This window comes from Corvus kubaryi, unplaced genomic scaffold, assembly GCF_017639235.1.
Source record: "Corvus kubaryi isolate FWS band 111438036 unplaced genomic scaffold, C.kubaryi_AGA036_p1.0 37387, whole genome shotgun sequence".
NCBI lineage: Eukaryota > Metazoa > Chordata > Aves > Passeriformes > Corvidae > Corvus > Corvus kubaryi.
Window position 1 is genome coordinate 4,867,199 of NW_024581129.1, and position 14,336 is coordinate 4,881,534.

At 44.3% G+C, this 14,336-nt stretch overlaps 1 protein-coding gene across 3 annotated transcripts in view; it reads right to left on the minus strand.

Moving 5' to 3' along the window:
- Window positions 1-14,336, minus strand: part of TTYH3 (tweety family member 3) — a 74,305-nt gene that overhangs the window by 28,720 nt on the left and 31,249 nt on the right. For all 3 annotated transcript variants that reach the window (XM_042036793.1, XM_042036792.1, XM_042036791.1), the window contains exons 2-4: window positions 8,113-8,282; window positions 1,102-1,213; window positions 255-475 (exon numbers count right to left, since the gene is read on the minus strand). In XM_042036793.1, coding sequence (XP_041892727.1) covers window positions 255-475; window positions 1,102-1,213; window positions 8,113-8,282 — 503 coding nt within the window. The remainder of the gene's footprint in view (window positions 1-254; window positions 476-1,101; window positions 1,214-8,112; window positions 8,283-14,336) is intronic.

Below are 14,336 nucleotides of genomic sequence, written 5' to 3' on the forward strand. Positions count from 1 at the left end.
ACAAACTACAGATTTTGTGTGTTGAGAATAAGTTTCTCATCAGTTGGTAATAAAGACATCTAAGACAAAAAAGCTGTGCATTTTGATTTAAACCGAATGCAATCTTGCTGTAAGAAACAAATCAGCTGCGTGGGCCAAGAGCACCTGCAGCAATACAGAGAGCCTTTGGCTCAGCCATCCAGAACATGCACATAATATTTGCAAAACAGGCCAAAGCAGATGCTACAACCTCTACACTACAGCATGTTACACACCTGTACCAGTCATAGAGGTCAATCTGAATTGCCAGCTCCTCCAGAGACAGCTCATCATTCTTCCAAAAGGGGATCTCAGTTGCTTGCCTGACCAGATCATCCAAGAGACTTTGCAGTTTCTGGACAATATGCAGATAGTCCGTCTGCTTCTTGAACATCTCCTCCAGGACGAGCAAGTTTGGTTCCACTGTTTGGTTCAGGGCCACTGCAGTGTCCAGTACCTATAGCATGGGAAAGAAAAAGGGGGATGAACAAATTTTAAAAAAAAATAATTAAAGTACAGGAAGCCAAGGCAGTAAAAGGGAATTCATTCTTACTAGCAAGTCATGGACAGCTTGCAGATTACCAGTTCTCTGTCTTAAGAGCCTCAGACTGCTTACCCTTCAAAAGCAACTTAAAAGCATCTATAAGGGAGATTGTTTGCAAGTAGTCCAATGATGGCACCTCAGCTGAGCCTTAACACATGCACACATTTTGCAGCCATCAGGGTTGCACTATGATACCGTGAAATTAGAGACAGCACGGGAACAACCAATGGTACTAAAATGCTACATTTTACTAAGATTTGTCTGCTTTGGCCTGCCTCCTCTTCCGGGTGTGGAAGAGAGAGCTGATCACAAGCTGTTTTTAAACCTAGCAAAGAGAAGACTTCATTTAACAAGCTGCGTTCGCTTTGTTATTTTTAGAAGAGCGGAAGAAATCACCCCGCCACTAATGGAAATTTTAGCACATCTCTAAGCCCAGATACGAAGAGAAAACAGGAAGAGGCACAGGCACAGGCAGATTCGAGAGGAGAGGTGCTGAGTGAGGCTGCTCCTCGCCACAGGCCCCGTGGTGCGGTGCTCACCCGCTCCTGGACGCCGGCCACGGTGCGGTTTGCGTGGCGCAGCGAGTACGTCAGCCGGTGGATGCCGTCACTGGTCTCCCCATTCCCGTAGAAGCCCACAGCAATTCCAGCACTGCAGAGAGAAAAAGCAACAAAGGGCAGAGGTAAAGCTGAAAGGCAAGTGTGCAACACAGGGCTTATGGCTACAGCGCCTGGGTAGTCACACCAGCGCTTTCCACAGAAACAGAAGCCACTCCCTCCCAAAGGGAGCTGGGGTCATCCTGCTCCTCAGCAATCACTGAAAAAATGCACCTGTAAACATTCACAGCCACCAAGTCTCCACACAGCATCTATATGGTGAAGAGCAGAACACAACATGCGTATTTCATTCACAGTAAAATAATGAAAATCTGCTAGAGAACTGTTTGGGAGCTCAAGTCCAGCCACGGACAGCCAGAAATCCAGCCAGGCAGCTCTCCAGTGGCTTCTGCAAGAGGCCATTGCTGTGCCAGGAGACACGTGCCTTCTCTGGACATGAAATACAGATTATTTTGTTACATTTTTTTAAAGCAGGACACAAAGAGCTTGCTTTGACTGCTTGCCCATGGTGGTGGTTCCTCCAGATACATTTTCCATGCCCTCTTCTCTACCCTGTGAAATATCTATGAACATTATCTTGATTTATCTTCCCATTAGAAACATTTGTGTCACACTGATTTAGAGTACTGGGAAGGGAAGCTTAATAACTTACTGGGACAAAAGGCTTATTTATTTTTAAAGTAAGTGAATTTCAAGCTTGCAGACACAATTCAACTCCAGCTGCTTAGCAAATTACCACCTATCAGCTGATTTTCCATAACTGTCCACACATATCAGTCTGCCCCAATTATGAAGTAAATCATATTAGCTTAAGCCTCACTTAAAGGAGGAAGATCCTGTAAATGAGTTGCAACCAGAGGATTATCTCATGCAAGTCAGCAATACCTCTTCTATTAAGAGATCGCTGCAGGAACTCACAGTTCCTCTTCCCAAGCCCATATTTCCTAATAATAGAGGAGGAAAGAACTTGTGAAGGGATCACACAACTAAACTCAGGGCAAACAAACGTTACCAAGACACAGTTTTTCTGTTCTCATATTATATTTAGCTTGAGAGCACTCAGGATCTTTTCTAGAAAGGTTCTCAAGACACCAAGGTTGTGTTTGTGGCAGTGCAAAGGAAGGTGGTGGTGATGACCCTGTTGTAAACCTAAAGTTATTCTGGATGAAACCTTTAGCTCCTTCACAACAACTTTGTGTACTGTTCCTGCTCTCGCTTCTCTCCTGCAGGAAGACACATCCATCCCTACTTTCCTGGGCTCATCTGCTTCAAAAGAGCGAGCAGAACAATGTAGTTCACATGGTCATATTTCTCCTTGTACGTGACAAGAAATAGAAGCAAAGATCATGAACTGAAAGCAGATCCACTAGGAAAATCTGTGTCAGCCTCATGCTTTTTCCACCAACTGAATCTCCATAAATTATAGAGAGCTTGGCCCATAAAAACCTCAGCTGAGGAGTCTTCTAGGGACAAGAGGCAGCCTTCACACACAGAAAGAAAGGCAGCAGCTATGTAACAAAATATTTAGCATTAATACAAGAAATGGGCCTCTTTCTTCAGGAACACCATTCCTCAAACATTTTCCTAATGCAAATTTTGCTGATAACTAAAGAGAGAAAAACCCTCTGCATTCCTCCCTGGTTGCAGCTATTATCCGAGCTTGATAAGACATGCCTGGGGTGCACGGGGGTGGAGGGGATAAAAAAGAAACACTCCCCCCTCCCCCTAAAGTAGAGAGATTACAGATGCAAAGCTATGCCCAGGATAAGGCAACTCAGCATCCCATCACAGAAATTGCAAAACCATGGCTTGAATTTCCCCTTGTCTTATCAGAGCAAAGAAATTCACACAGACCCTTTCAGCCTCCAGAGCTGCAGAAAACGTTAACAGTTGCTTCTACCACAGGCACCAAATAAATTCCAGAACATTCTTGACATTGAATAGGCAGATCTGACCCCTTTAATTAGCAAGCAATTTCTATTCAGCCTGTTACAGCTACTAGAAGCCTATTATTTCAGCAAAGACTTGGTAAGTGCCCAAAATCTGCTGCTTGGCTCTCAGTATTCCCAGCACAGTAGCACTGTTTTGGTGGGAAAGACTCAGAAACAGCACTCTGAAGTAGCAGCAGCCACCTTGTCCTTGGGGATGCTGCACAGAGAGGTGCATCAGCCAGTTCACTCAGAAGTACCTGCTATGAAGTGCTGGCAGTACGAGCAAGTGACTTTAAACTCGTTGCCCTGTTGGAGGCACAACTACCTCCAACATCTTTCCATAGGCTTCCCATCCTGCCCAGCACAAACCACAGCTCCCACTGCCCCAACCCTCCAGGCACAGTCACTGCTCCTGAAAGAAAACACCACAGCACAAATATTGGGATAAAAGCCATTTAATCCAGGTAATAAACTCCTGGAGACATGCGAATCACACATTCACTGCAAATTACACATAAAGTGTTAATTATTCCATTCCTGCCCAGCAAAAGCCAGCTCTGCACTCACATCCTGTGCTGGCAAGGGCCTCTGACACAGCCAGTTCTTCCCCTAGGAGCAAGCCATACAGTTTTGTGGCACTTCCCCTTCCTATCATGGTAGAGAGGGAAGGAAACCATTCCACAAGCCTGGGCTGGGGGCAGCTGTGCCTGAGGAGGGGGCAGAGCTGAAGGGCAGGCAGGGGGGAACTGCTGCTGCTTGGCTTTGTTTGCATTTGGCTTCATCTAAATCCAATAGTTGTTTCAAATCCCTGCCCACACACACTGATATGAGTTGCTATTGTTTAAAGCAGATTTAAGGATTTACACTAGTTTTTAACTACCTTTTATGTGATTAAAGGGAAACAGAGGAGCTCCTTCTATTTAAGTGCATTCTTTTAAAATAAAAGTAGATCAACTCAACCCAACAGCATAAGTCCTTGAGGTCATGATAAATCACAGGGCTTCTTGCACGAACCCTGGAAGGCACAGTAGCCTAAGACACAGCAGATCCATCTCCCAGCACAGGATGACAAAATCATCACCCAAGGGAGAAGCCTGTATTTCTGTCACACAGCCTGGATACAAGAAGAGCATTCCTGAATGACAGCTCTTCTCCACCCTAGCACCCTCTGGAAGATACTCCAACACATATTCAACGTTCCTATGGGAAAGTCATCTCTATTTCTGCCATTCTTGCTTCTGTTGCACTCCCCTCCTAGTGCACACACCCCTCTCTCCTTCCAAATCCATACTGTCCCATCCTCAATTCCTCCTCCCAAACCTACCTTTGTCAGTCTTCTGTCACCTCTACTACCATCACCACCTCTCCTCTGCTTTCCCTCTCACTCATATTTTTGAATAACATCTTAAAAATCTATCTATCAAGGTCTTACAGGCCATCTAAAATGTTCCTGCTATTCAACACCGCACTTAAAAAGCTGCTTGGCTACTCAATTTTGGCAAGTTTTAGGGAACCCACTTATTTAAGTCAAGAAAACACTGCACTTCTGAGCTTAAAGCTATCACCACCAGTGCGCACACACACACACAGGACACAGTACACAACCAGCTCTTTGAAGAGTTACACAAGTGAGATGGAAGAGGTGCACGTCAGGATTTCTATCTTTTCCTACAAATACAACAGTGTGATTTAAACTCCTGAAGGCCGTCCACATACTTCAGGATCACTTTTCAGCAAGACTCAAGAAATTCAAGTCTGGAGAGCAGCTTTCCCACTGTGTGTATGCAAGAATCACATGGGCTTTAGACACCTGGATAAAGAACCAGAAAAGACAAATCAAGTGTAATTCTGGATTTGCTTGCAGCATGACCTGCAAAAAACCAAAAAAATGTTTTCTGCATTTACACATGATGAACATCAGAGCATTAATCTGACATAGAGAGGATATATGTGCCTTCTGGTGATGAGATCCTCCTACTGTAATACCACTGTGACCCTCTGGGTACCCAGTAACCAGTCTGAAAAGATGAGCACTAGCCATTCACATCACATACTTAGAAACGAATAATCTAACTACACCAAGTCATCTTTAATTACAGGAACTTCATAAGAAGAGCACTTTTTAGACTTCCAAGTTCCCAGGAGGAATGTTAATTTGTCTGTCTAATTACCACCTTGCACTTTCGCACCAGGGGAAACTGCTATTACTGGCACTTGATAAAGCAAGTTTTCAGCATTTATTTGCACCCATTTCTTTCTGATACCCTCTCCACAAAGCTTTCTCCCCACCTTCGGAGCTGAGCTCCCTTCTGGGAGTGTTAGGGTCGCCTAACCAGTGGATGAAGTGCTTTATAAGACAACTCCCCATACACAGAAACCAGTCAAAATTGGTAAGGACTAGAACTGAAGTAAGTGTTCATGGAACAATCTAGGCTAAGCATTCCTGCAGCTTTGTGTCTAGAGCAACTGGGAAGACTCATTAGAGACATTTTGTCAGAGAGCTCCTATTAACCAGTTATGTCTCTGCTGGCTCAGCATTCTCCCTGTTTTGAGTCATCAGGAAACAGGGATTCCAAGCCCACAGCAGGATTCCAAGCCCAAACAGCCCCCTGGGACTGAGGAAACCTAGAGAGAAGCATGTTCTAGGCACAGCTGGACTTAACCAGAGTTAACTAGCTCTCAGCTAGGAAGACAATAGTCCACTTCCAAGTACTCAGACTGACCAGACCTGCTGCTGGTTGGAATCTCTTGCTGCTTCAGCACCCAAACAGTGTCACAAAACTGCCCCCCAGGTCAGGCTCCTTTCAGAACAGCCTTATACCCCATTAGGGCAGCTGCTGCTCTCCTGGCTCTCCCGTTACGTGTGACACACAGCTGGGATAGGATAGGATATATCCGGTGGGCTAATCTTTAATCTGTGCTATCAGGAAGTCACGGGTAGATACCAACAGTTGGAGTTGGCTTGTCAGGAGCTGTATCTGCATTCCCAGGCACACACTGAGCCCAGAGTGCCAAGAGACGCTGATTTGAGGGCACTGTGGCACCCAGCTGCTGTAGAGAGGCAGAAAATCAACCTCTGCTCTGCAGGAGAGCAGCAGCACTTGGACAGCACCTTCCTCACCACGATGGGACCAACCTGCTCTTGCTCAAGCATGCTGATTTCAGAGAGGAAATAAAACAACTAATTTAAAAAGTCAAGAAAAATGGTCATTCAATGTCACGGTAGATTCAGATAGAACCCTATGTTATGAACCTTAGTTTTCAGCATTTAACACTTGCAGAAACAAAGCGTACACCAAGGATGAGAACCAGTGGTTCAGATTTTGAGGAAGCCTAAGCAGCTTTCCAGCTTGTGGGTATGACATCAAGTTTATCAGAATTTATATGCTGCCCTTCCAATTTTAAATTATCTCACACATGCTCTGGAGAAGTGCAGAATACCTCCTTCCACCCTTTCTACAATCAAAACCAAACACAACTACCACAAGGCAGCAGCTGCCTCGGTCACATTTGCTGCATAACCATAGCCAACAAGGGCCTGTAGCAGCAGCACAACTATAAATAGCATCAGCCAGAGCTTCTGTAAGAAAGGGTTAGGACCACAGCTCTCTCAGTGGATTGGAATGGATGCAGTTGAAGCTCTTATGATCACTAAAATAATGGTGAATGAGGCTGAGATTTCTTCTTTGCAAGTTGTTCTGTGGTTTGCCTACTTGCAATCAGTAAAGCATGGAAGAGCTCTTTGCAAACACAGCAATACTGGCTGGTACACAAGGTCTCCTCCTCAGCCCCTGCTTCTACAGGCAAATCCACCCCCAGCTGCTAAACTCACCACAGAATGTCTGCTCTGCACTGTTTGTTCCAACACTTCAATGCTTTGCTGTTCTCCTAAGTGAGTGCCTCGAAAGAGCAAATACACAAGTGCATCAGCAGCACAGTCTGGCTCCCGAGCAGCCCAGCCTGGCCTTCAAGGAACACCTCACCTCCCGAGGGATCACACACCCCACCCACCACCTATCGGCAGGCTAACGCAAAAAGTAAACCACAAGGCACTGCCAGATACCATCATCTCATTTCTCCCTCCTCTCTGACTAGGGGACTGCCCCCAGACCTGCCAGACCCACAAAGCAGCTGAGACCATCTGGAGTCTTGGGCAAGAGTAGATGATGCTTGGAATTGGAAAGAAACACAAATTGGAAAGTGCTCAATATAGGGCACACATCCAGAGTACTCATTCTCCCCAAGTCAAAACAAGATCAAAGGCTCCTTCCTTGCTTGCATGTCTGCAAACCTGTCCCTGCTTTTAGATGCCCCATCATTCACTTTTGAGGAAATGATCTCCTTTTAAATTCTCCTGCACCCATTCTCCACTAATTACTGGTTTTTTTCTTGTTTCTCAGCAATCCTTCTTTCCACCTCACCTCCAAAAGCTTCTATTGCTCAGTCATAACAGGAAACACTGCTGACCCCGGCACCATTATTAGCAGCCCTTGGAGATGGCACATTAGTACAGATAACAAAATGCAGCAGTGTCTTACACAGGCTACAAAATCTGAATGCTCCCTCCAGTCGAATACCAATCCTTCCAAATCCAAAAGAATCATCTATGTCTCTTTCTTCCTAATCTACTCTCTCACACAGTAATTCTTTTTGGACACCAGATTCTGAGAAATCTGCATTTAGACCTGATAAATATTTCAGCTGTATCCATCCTGTTTAAGCAATAAGCTCCCAAGGACAGAGGGTCCTTGATTTATCACTTGAGAAGTATCAAAGAGCAGGACATTAGCTATTCCTTTTCACACTGCTCAAACCACCAGGCAGCTCTGCAAGTGGTAGAAAGGAAGGAAATATATTACAGATATTTCAGAACATACATACATCAAATGGAAAGAGGCATTATTGCCAATAGTCACAAACTAGGGACAGAGCATTTGAAGTGTGAGGACGTGAGACAGGGTGCCCCAGAGAACGGGGACGATGCCCTTGGGCTGGGCCGTACCTGCACACGAGGGTGGCGATGATGACGCACCAGGCCGTGCAGCAGCAGTCAGCATTGAGGTGCTCCTCGCTCTTGCGGTGGCGGCAGCAAAGCCAGAAGGAGTAGAACAGGAGGAAGAGCAGGTCCAGAGCCAGGCAGGAGAGAGCGATGCCACCCAACAGCAGCAGGGCCTGCGGGGAACAGAGACGGGTGTCACAGCTGCCCACAGCAGGGGAGGTCAGCCAGGGCCCGGCTGTTTGAAAGCTCTGCAAGGCATACCTTGAAAACAAGTCATTTTGTGGGTTTGGCATATTTTTAAAATATAAACAGGCGATTTTTTTCATCCCCCTTGCTCCGTCCCACTCAATGAAACCACATTCAGTCGCTCAGCAGTAAATAGCTGAGCCATTTTGTCTGTCCCAGCCTGCAAACAGCCTAAGTTAATCAGAGGGTTTCCTCTTTACTACTGATCACAGGTCAGCAGATTTAGAGAACAAAAATAATAAAAAAAATAGTTCAGCCAGCTGCCTCTATCTGTACAGTTTTTTAATCTTCATGAATAAATATAGAGGCTTATTCATTAGAAATCCAAGTGCATGAGTGGGTTTGAAAGGGGGTGGAATTTATTATACATGCATGAGATTGATTTTTAAAAAAATTAATCTCCATGCAATGCTTCTGTTCAAGGTAAACCCAGAATAAACGCTAAACCCCTCCATACACCATCCACTTATATAGGTACAACAAACGTGAATGCTACAGACGCACTTGAAGCAGTCACAAGCTGAGTTAGTGTGAATTATACCTATTTCTAGCCATGTTCCTGGAGGAAAGGGAAGTTGTAAGTGTTTAACTCCCTTTCAATCTCTTTTTATTCAAAAAAATCCTGGTTAAAATCAAAAAATGCAAACCAATTTTGTTAAATAAAATTTTAAAAAATAAATCCATTCCAACACCATTTCTAGCCACATTTTCCCACCTGCACGAATCAAGCAAAAGGATACAATTTTATCCATAAGGTTTTTTTGATAAATCCTTCCTAGTGGTGACAAATGCCAACTTACTAGAAATTCTTTAAATATCTGGAAAGGTTCCAAGTTACTTACTGCTGCCCCAATATTGGGAATGCAGACACAGATCTGTATCAGCTAACCTAGAACAAAGGTCTGGGTTTTCAAATCAGTATCTCTTTTCCTCCCCATGCAGAAATTCCTTAAAGGACATTTATATGCTTCCTCCTGATTGAAACAATAACTTCCTGCTGATCAAAAGGAATACAACAAAGAACGCTGAGGTTGAAGTAAAGAACTTTCACAACTGGTGGCTATTTCTAACAGGGTCTGGTAGGAACTTGCTCTTTGTAGGCTTTTCTTTCCCCTCTTTCCCCTGCTCTGCTCCATAGGTACTCCCTGCTGAGTGATTATCCTGGCAAACAAGCCACACAAGGCCCTTCCCAGCCAAGAAACGTCAGCCATACATAACGAGGTCCACACCAGTTAAACCCAAGTGCTGCACCACAGATACTCCACGTAGCCACTTGCTCTTGGCTTTCCCAGCCTTTAGAAGCCCTCCCAAAGCCCACTAAGCACCCTGGGATGGGGGGGAGCTCACAGGTGCTGCTTTCCCAAACTAAAGAGCAGAAACTCAGTCCCGTTGTGCAAAGGGAACTCGGATCTCTACCAGCGAGGAGTGGGGGTGGAAGGGAAAAAGCCCAATCCCCCTTTCCCATGCTTTCTCCAGATGGTGTGAGTGCTGCTTGAGTTCCTGAGCAGAAAGGGGCCTCTGAGAGGGAAGCTGCACTTGGAGCCCCACATTCCCCCACTTCTGAAGCCTTGCCATGCATGAGCACTCGATGCTAATTCAACTAACACATTTGGCATACCAAAGCTCCTCAGGGATACTCTTTATTTTTTATACATGTCAGGCTGCTGTAAGGCAAAGCTTTCCTGCCCTGCTCGCCTGCACTTCTTTCTTCACACCCTCAACCCTCCTGCACATGCTAAAAGGCATTACTGCTGGAAAGACAAACTCAGCTGAAAACATTCTCCCAGCAAATCTTTTATCAGCAAAAAATGCACACTGCAGCTCCAGATGTAGGAGAACCACCCCCATTGAAAGGAAACACTTAAAAAAAAAAAAAAAAAAAAAAAGGAAAAATGAATATTAGATTGCCAACCAGCAAGCAACCTGAAGTCCTGGCTTTGAAGGGATACCTAATACATGCTTTAAATTTGCATCTGCCCAAAAGGACTTATCTGGCCACTATACCACAATCTGCATTTCATTTTCCAGAGAATATTTGTTTTCCATTAGTGGATATGTGCCATGACAACAAGTGAAATCATCCAGCAGAGCAGTTATTAATCTTTCTGACTGATGAGTGAGTTTAGGACCCAGGGACTAGCTGGCAGTGAAAGCCTGGTCACAGCCAAAGATAGTCCTCTGCCTGCTTGTCAGGATTAAACTACAGTATTTAAAATAGGGGGGTTGAGGCTGGATAAACCCTTAGACATTCTATCCTGCAACAGTAAATCTGGGACTCGGTTATCCAAGGCCACATTATCCCAAGTAAATGTAAAATTATGCACTGGGCCTTTTGCCACAAAAGAGCATCAATTCGTCTTTGAACATTTGCTGAGCTATCAGAACCTTTATAGCAAATGATGCATGAACTGCCCTTACAGGAAAATGGAGACAACTTGGAGGAACAGCATTTTACCACTGCACTGACACTAATGGCAGAAGTAGAGACAGAGCAGTCCCTGAAAACGAGAGTAAATCCAAGTGATATCTGCCAGACTGGCAGGAGTCGAAGCTACAGTGTCAGGAAGCACTTTCAAAATAAAAGCTGCACACAGGGAAGTAACCACAGGAGCACTGCGAGCCTGGAAAGGCACCACAGGACCTGAAAGCACTCGGTGTTGAGCAGGGATGGTGCTGCAGTGTTAACAGCCTCTCTCAGCTCCAGCGTGGTTGCTGGGATTCGTGGTACTTACCAGCTCCATGGGAGTAAGATGCCAAAAAAGGGGCAGAAAACATCTAGATCCTCATGTACAGAAAGGGGAAACAAAGAGCACAGCAAAAACATTCCCCACAAAGCTACCCAGGGGCTGGTCAGCTCTTCCACGTGGTATGGTGTTGATATAATTCCTAGGGACTTATAGGGAGATGAGCCTTCAGTTTGCTCAATCCCTGCTCTCCAAGACCCTGCCTTATGTCACTGGGGAGCAAATAAACCAAGATACAGCCTTGTCTGCTGGATGAAAAATCCCCATGTGAAACAGCTGCTTTCAGCTTGCAAGTTCCAAAATCCACACCCCTAGTTACCTGAATGTATCTATGGACTGTGCTCCTGGAAGGGTAATTTTAGCTGCTGAAACTGCACTTACAGGAGGATACTTCATCCCATCCAACAGATGAAGTCACAAAGAAAAGAGATCTACATAAGAACATAAGAAAAGGGATACACAAGATGTATTTATTTCCTTAGAAAGGGGGAAAGCCTAAATAAAGCCACAAGGCACCACAGTGCAGGAGGTAAACTCTGCGTTGCATTAATGTTAAATGTCAAGGTTTATACCACTGCAATAAATGTTGTTTGCTCATCACCTGACTTTACAGAAGAGTATTGGCTTAGGGACCTTTCTTCACACCACCATGTCCCCTCTGCCATGAAGATTATTTGGCACAAAAAGAGCTGGCAGCAGACTAGGTTTAAGAAGTTAATGCTGAATACACAAGGGCTCAAAACAATCCAGGTGTTCAAGTACAAGTTTTACCAATCTCAATTTATCCAACTTCCAATTACCACATTCTTTAAACCTTGACTGCACTAAGAGCAGTAGGGAATAGTGAGAACCTCTTCACATGGAATAGACAATTGCTATTTTACTACTAGTTAGAAGCTCTACTAAAACTTCTTAAGAAACTTGAGAGCAAAGCCAAAGCCTTCAGGTGGTTCCTGAGAAGCACTGCAGTTTCACTTTTAATCTTCCATCAATGATTTGAAAGGTATTTCATCTTAAAACTTCATCATTTCAGCCCACAGAACAAAAGAGCTACAGCTTTTGAGCACCTCAAGAACACAGCTGTCTTAATCATTGCCAGATTGAGAGCAGTTTACCTTAAAGCTAGCTTTTGCCAAAAGAAAGCTCCCCATTGAATCTGCAGCTAGTATTCTTTCTGTATTTCCATGCAGCGACTTGAGACAGTGATAATAAAACAGAGAGAAGAGGTTAAAGGAGTGTGGGAAGAGAAAAACGTTCACCCAGAAGAACAAATGAAGCAACTTGGGCTGCTGCCAAAGGAGCACTCATCTCTATTTATTCCATGAAGGACGGAAATCATCTTAGCAAGAAAAGAAACTGCTGTGGGATAGTGTCATGCCTACACTACTTCCTACACCACTTTCTTTTTTTTTTTTTTTTTCTTCCAGACTTCAGGACATCTCTCTAAAAAGCTTCTGTACTCACACATGATAAGCAGCTATCTCCTACTAAACTAACTGATTTTTTTTTTTTTTAATGCTGGCAATACAAGGAACACTCTGACCTCCTCATCAACTTGCTCTGAACATGCTGTGTGTTCAGAGACTTGATTTTCAGTACTTAAAAAATGCTGTACCAGGCGTTTGTTGAGATACTTGAGTGTCTCAGGATGTCACTCATCCCACAGCCCCTACAGAAGGGTAGGGAACACAGCCAACCCTGTATTGGCCAATGTGATGTGGGGGGAGGATGCGGAAACCACTGCTGATGTCAGCACTAAACCATCCCTATCTCCTCACGGGGGACAGGCCTTCCCAGGCCAATTACTGTGCTCAGCACTGTGGAGGAGCAAGGCTGGGCAGGAAATGTGCTGTGGAAGAGGCTTTTCCCACGGTAGTGGGATGAATTCTCTTCCATGAGGGATCCATCTGCAACAGGGAAGAGCACCATGGAAACAGAGAATGGGTTCCACCGTCTCATCTCCTACAGACATCTCCCAGAGAAAGCACACTGGTAAGGGAGGGCAGTAGATTACAGATATATTTAGGGCAAGTCCACACTGGAGCAAGCAATATAGGCCAACACTTTGCCTTCAGCTTTTTTTGGGTATTGGCTTCCCTTTTCAGAAAGCAGGAAATGGCAAGGATTGTGTCATGCTTTTTTCTGTTTGTTTTTTTTTTTTTTTAAACACCTTAAGACAATACAGAAGACAGATTAGAATAAAAACAGATCTGCAGCTAAAACCTCTCCTAGCATGACTCCATCACTCAATTCCATTTACCAAGTTGGTTAAATGAGCAGGCCAGTTTCCTCAACACTCTACATAGGCATGGGCATTACACAGTTATTTGGTATTAAAGCTGTGAACTAAAGCCACTTTAATTACAAATGAGTGTTCACACAGGGTTTTAATGTAGTTTAACTAGAACGGCCTTAATTCAGTGTAGTTTAATTCACTTTAGTGCATTTAAAGTGGTTTAACTAACCTGTTTTGAATTTATTCCTCCAGTTAATTCAGATTAATTTCTCAAGTGTAAGCAAAACCAAGAACAAGGCTAGGTTGATTAAAAATTCATCACAATTTCCTCCATACTAACATTGTGATCCCTTATTTCATAATTAAAGACTTTCAATATTGCCTTTATATTTGGTCCAATTTGCAGGACAATATGGCAAAATAGAGGCCAAAAAGACACAACTTGCTGATCCTTGGCTTATTGCAGCAATCAACTCAATATAATCACTGCCATGATTTTGAGAGCTGTGGTTGAATAGCACATAGCTCAGGTATGTCTGCACACCTCAACTTCCACAGGTTCCATGTGGGCAGGTGCTAGAATTCATCAGAGCAGCTCATATCACACACCAAAGAGAGATGGAAAGCACAGAGTAGAAAGGATTTGCTTAACAATTGGGTTGGATATTTTCTCCTGCCCATGAATGCAGATCTAAGCTGTGCTAATCAGCAGTGAACACTGGAGTCCTATTGGGTTGAAGTCAAATAACAATCCATTTATTCCCTGAGTTGTTACCAACTCAGCAATCTCCATCTTACACAGCAAGGAAACATTCCCAGAGGTAAGGGGGTCCTCTAAATTGGATGTTCTTATCCCTAGTTTCTCCATAATGCTGGCTGAAAGCCTCTGTGCACTACAGCAATGAAAAGAATGAGACACTCTCACCAAATTCAGTTTCCACTGACAGGTCCCCACAGACTAAATCTTTATTAAATGAGGCTTAGCTCAGAACTGGCAGCTT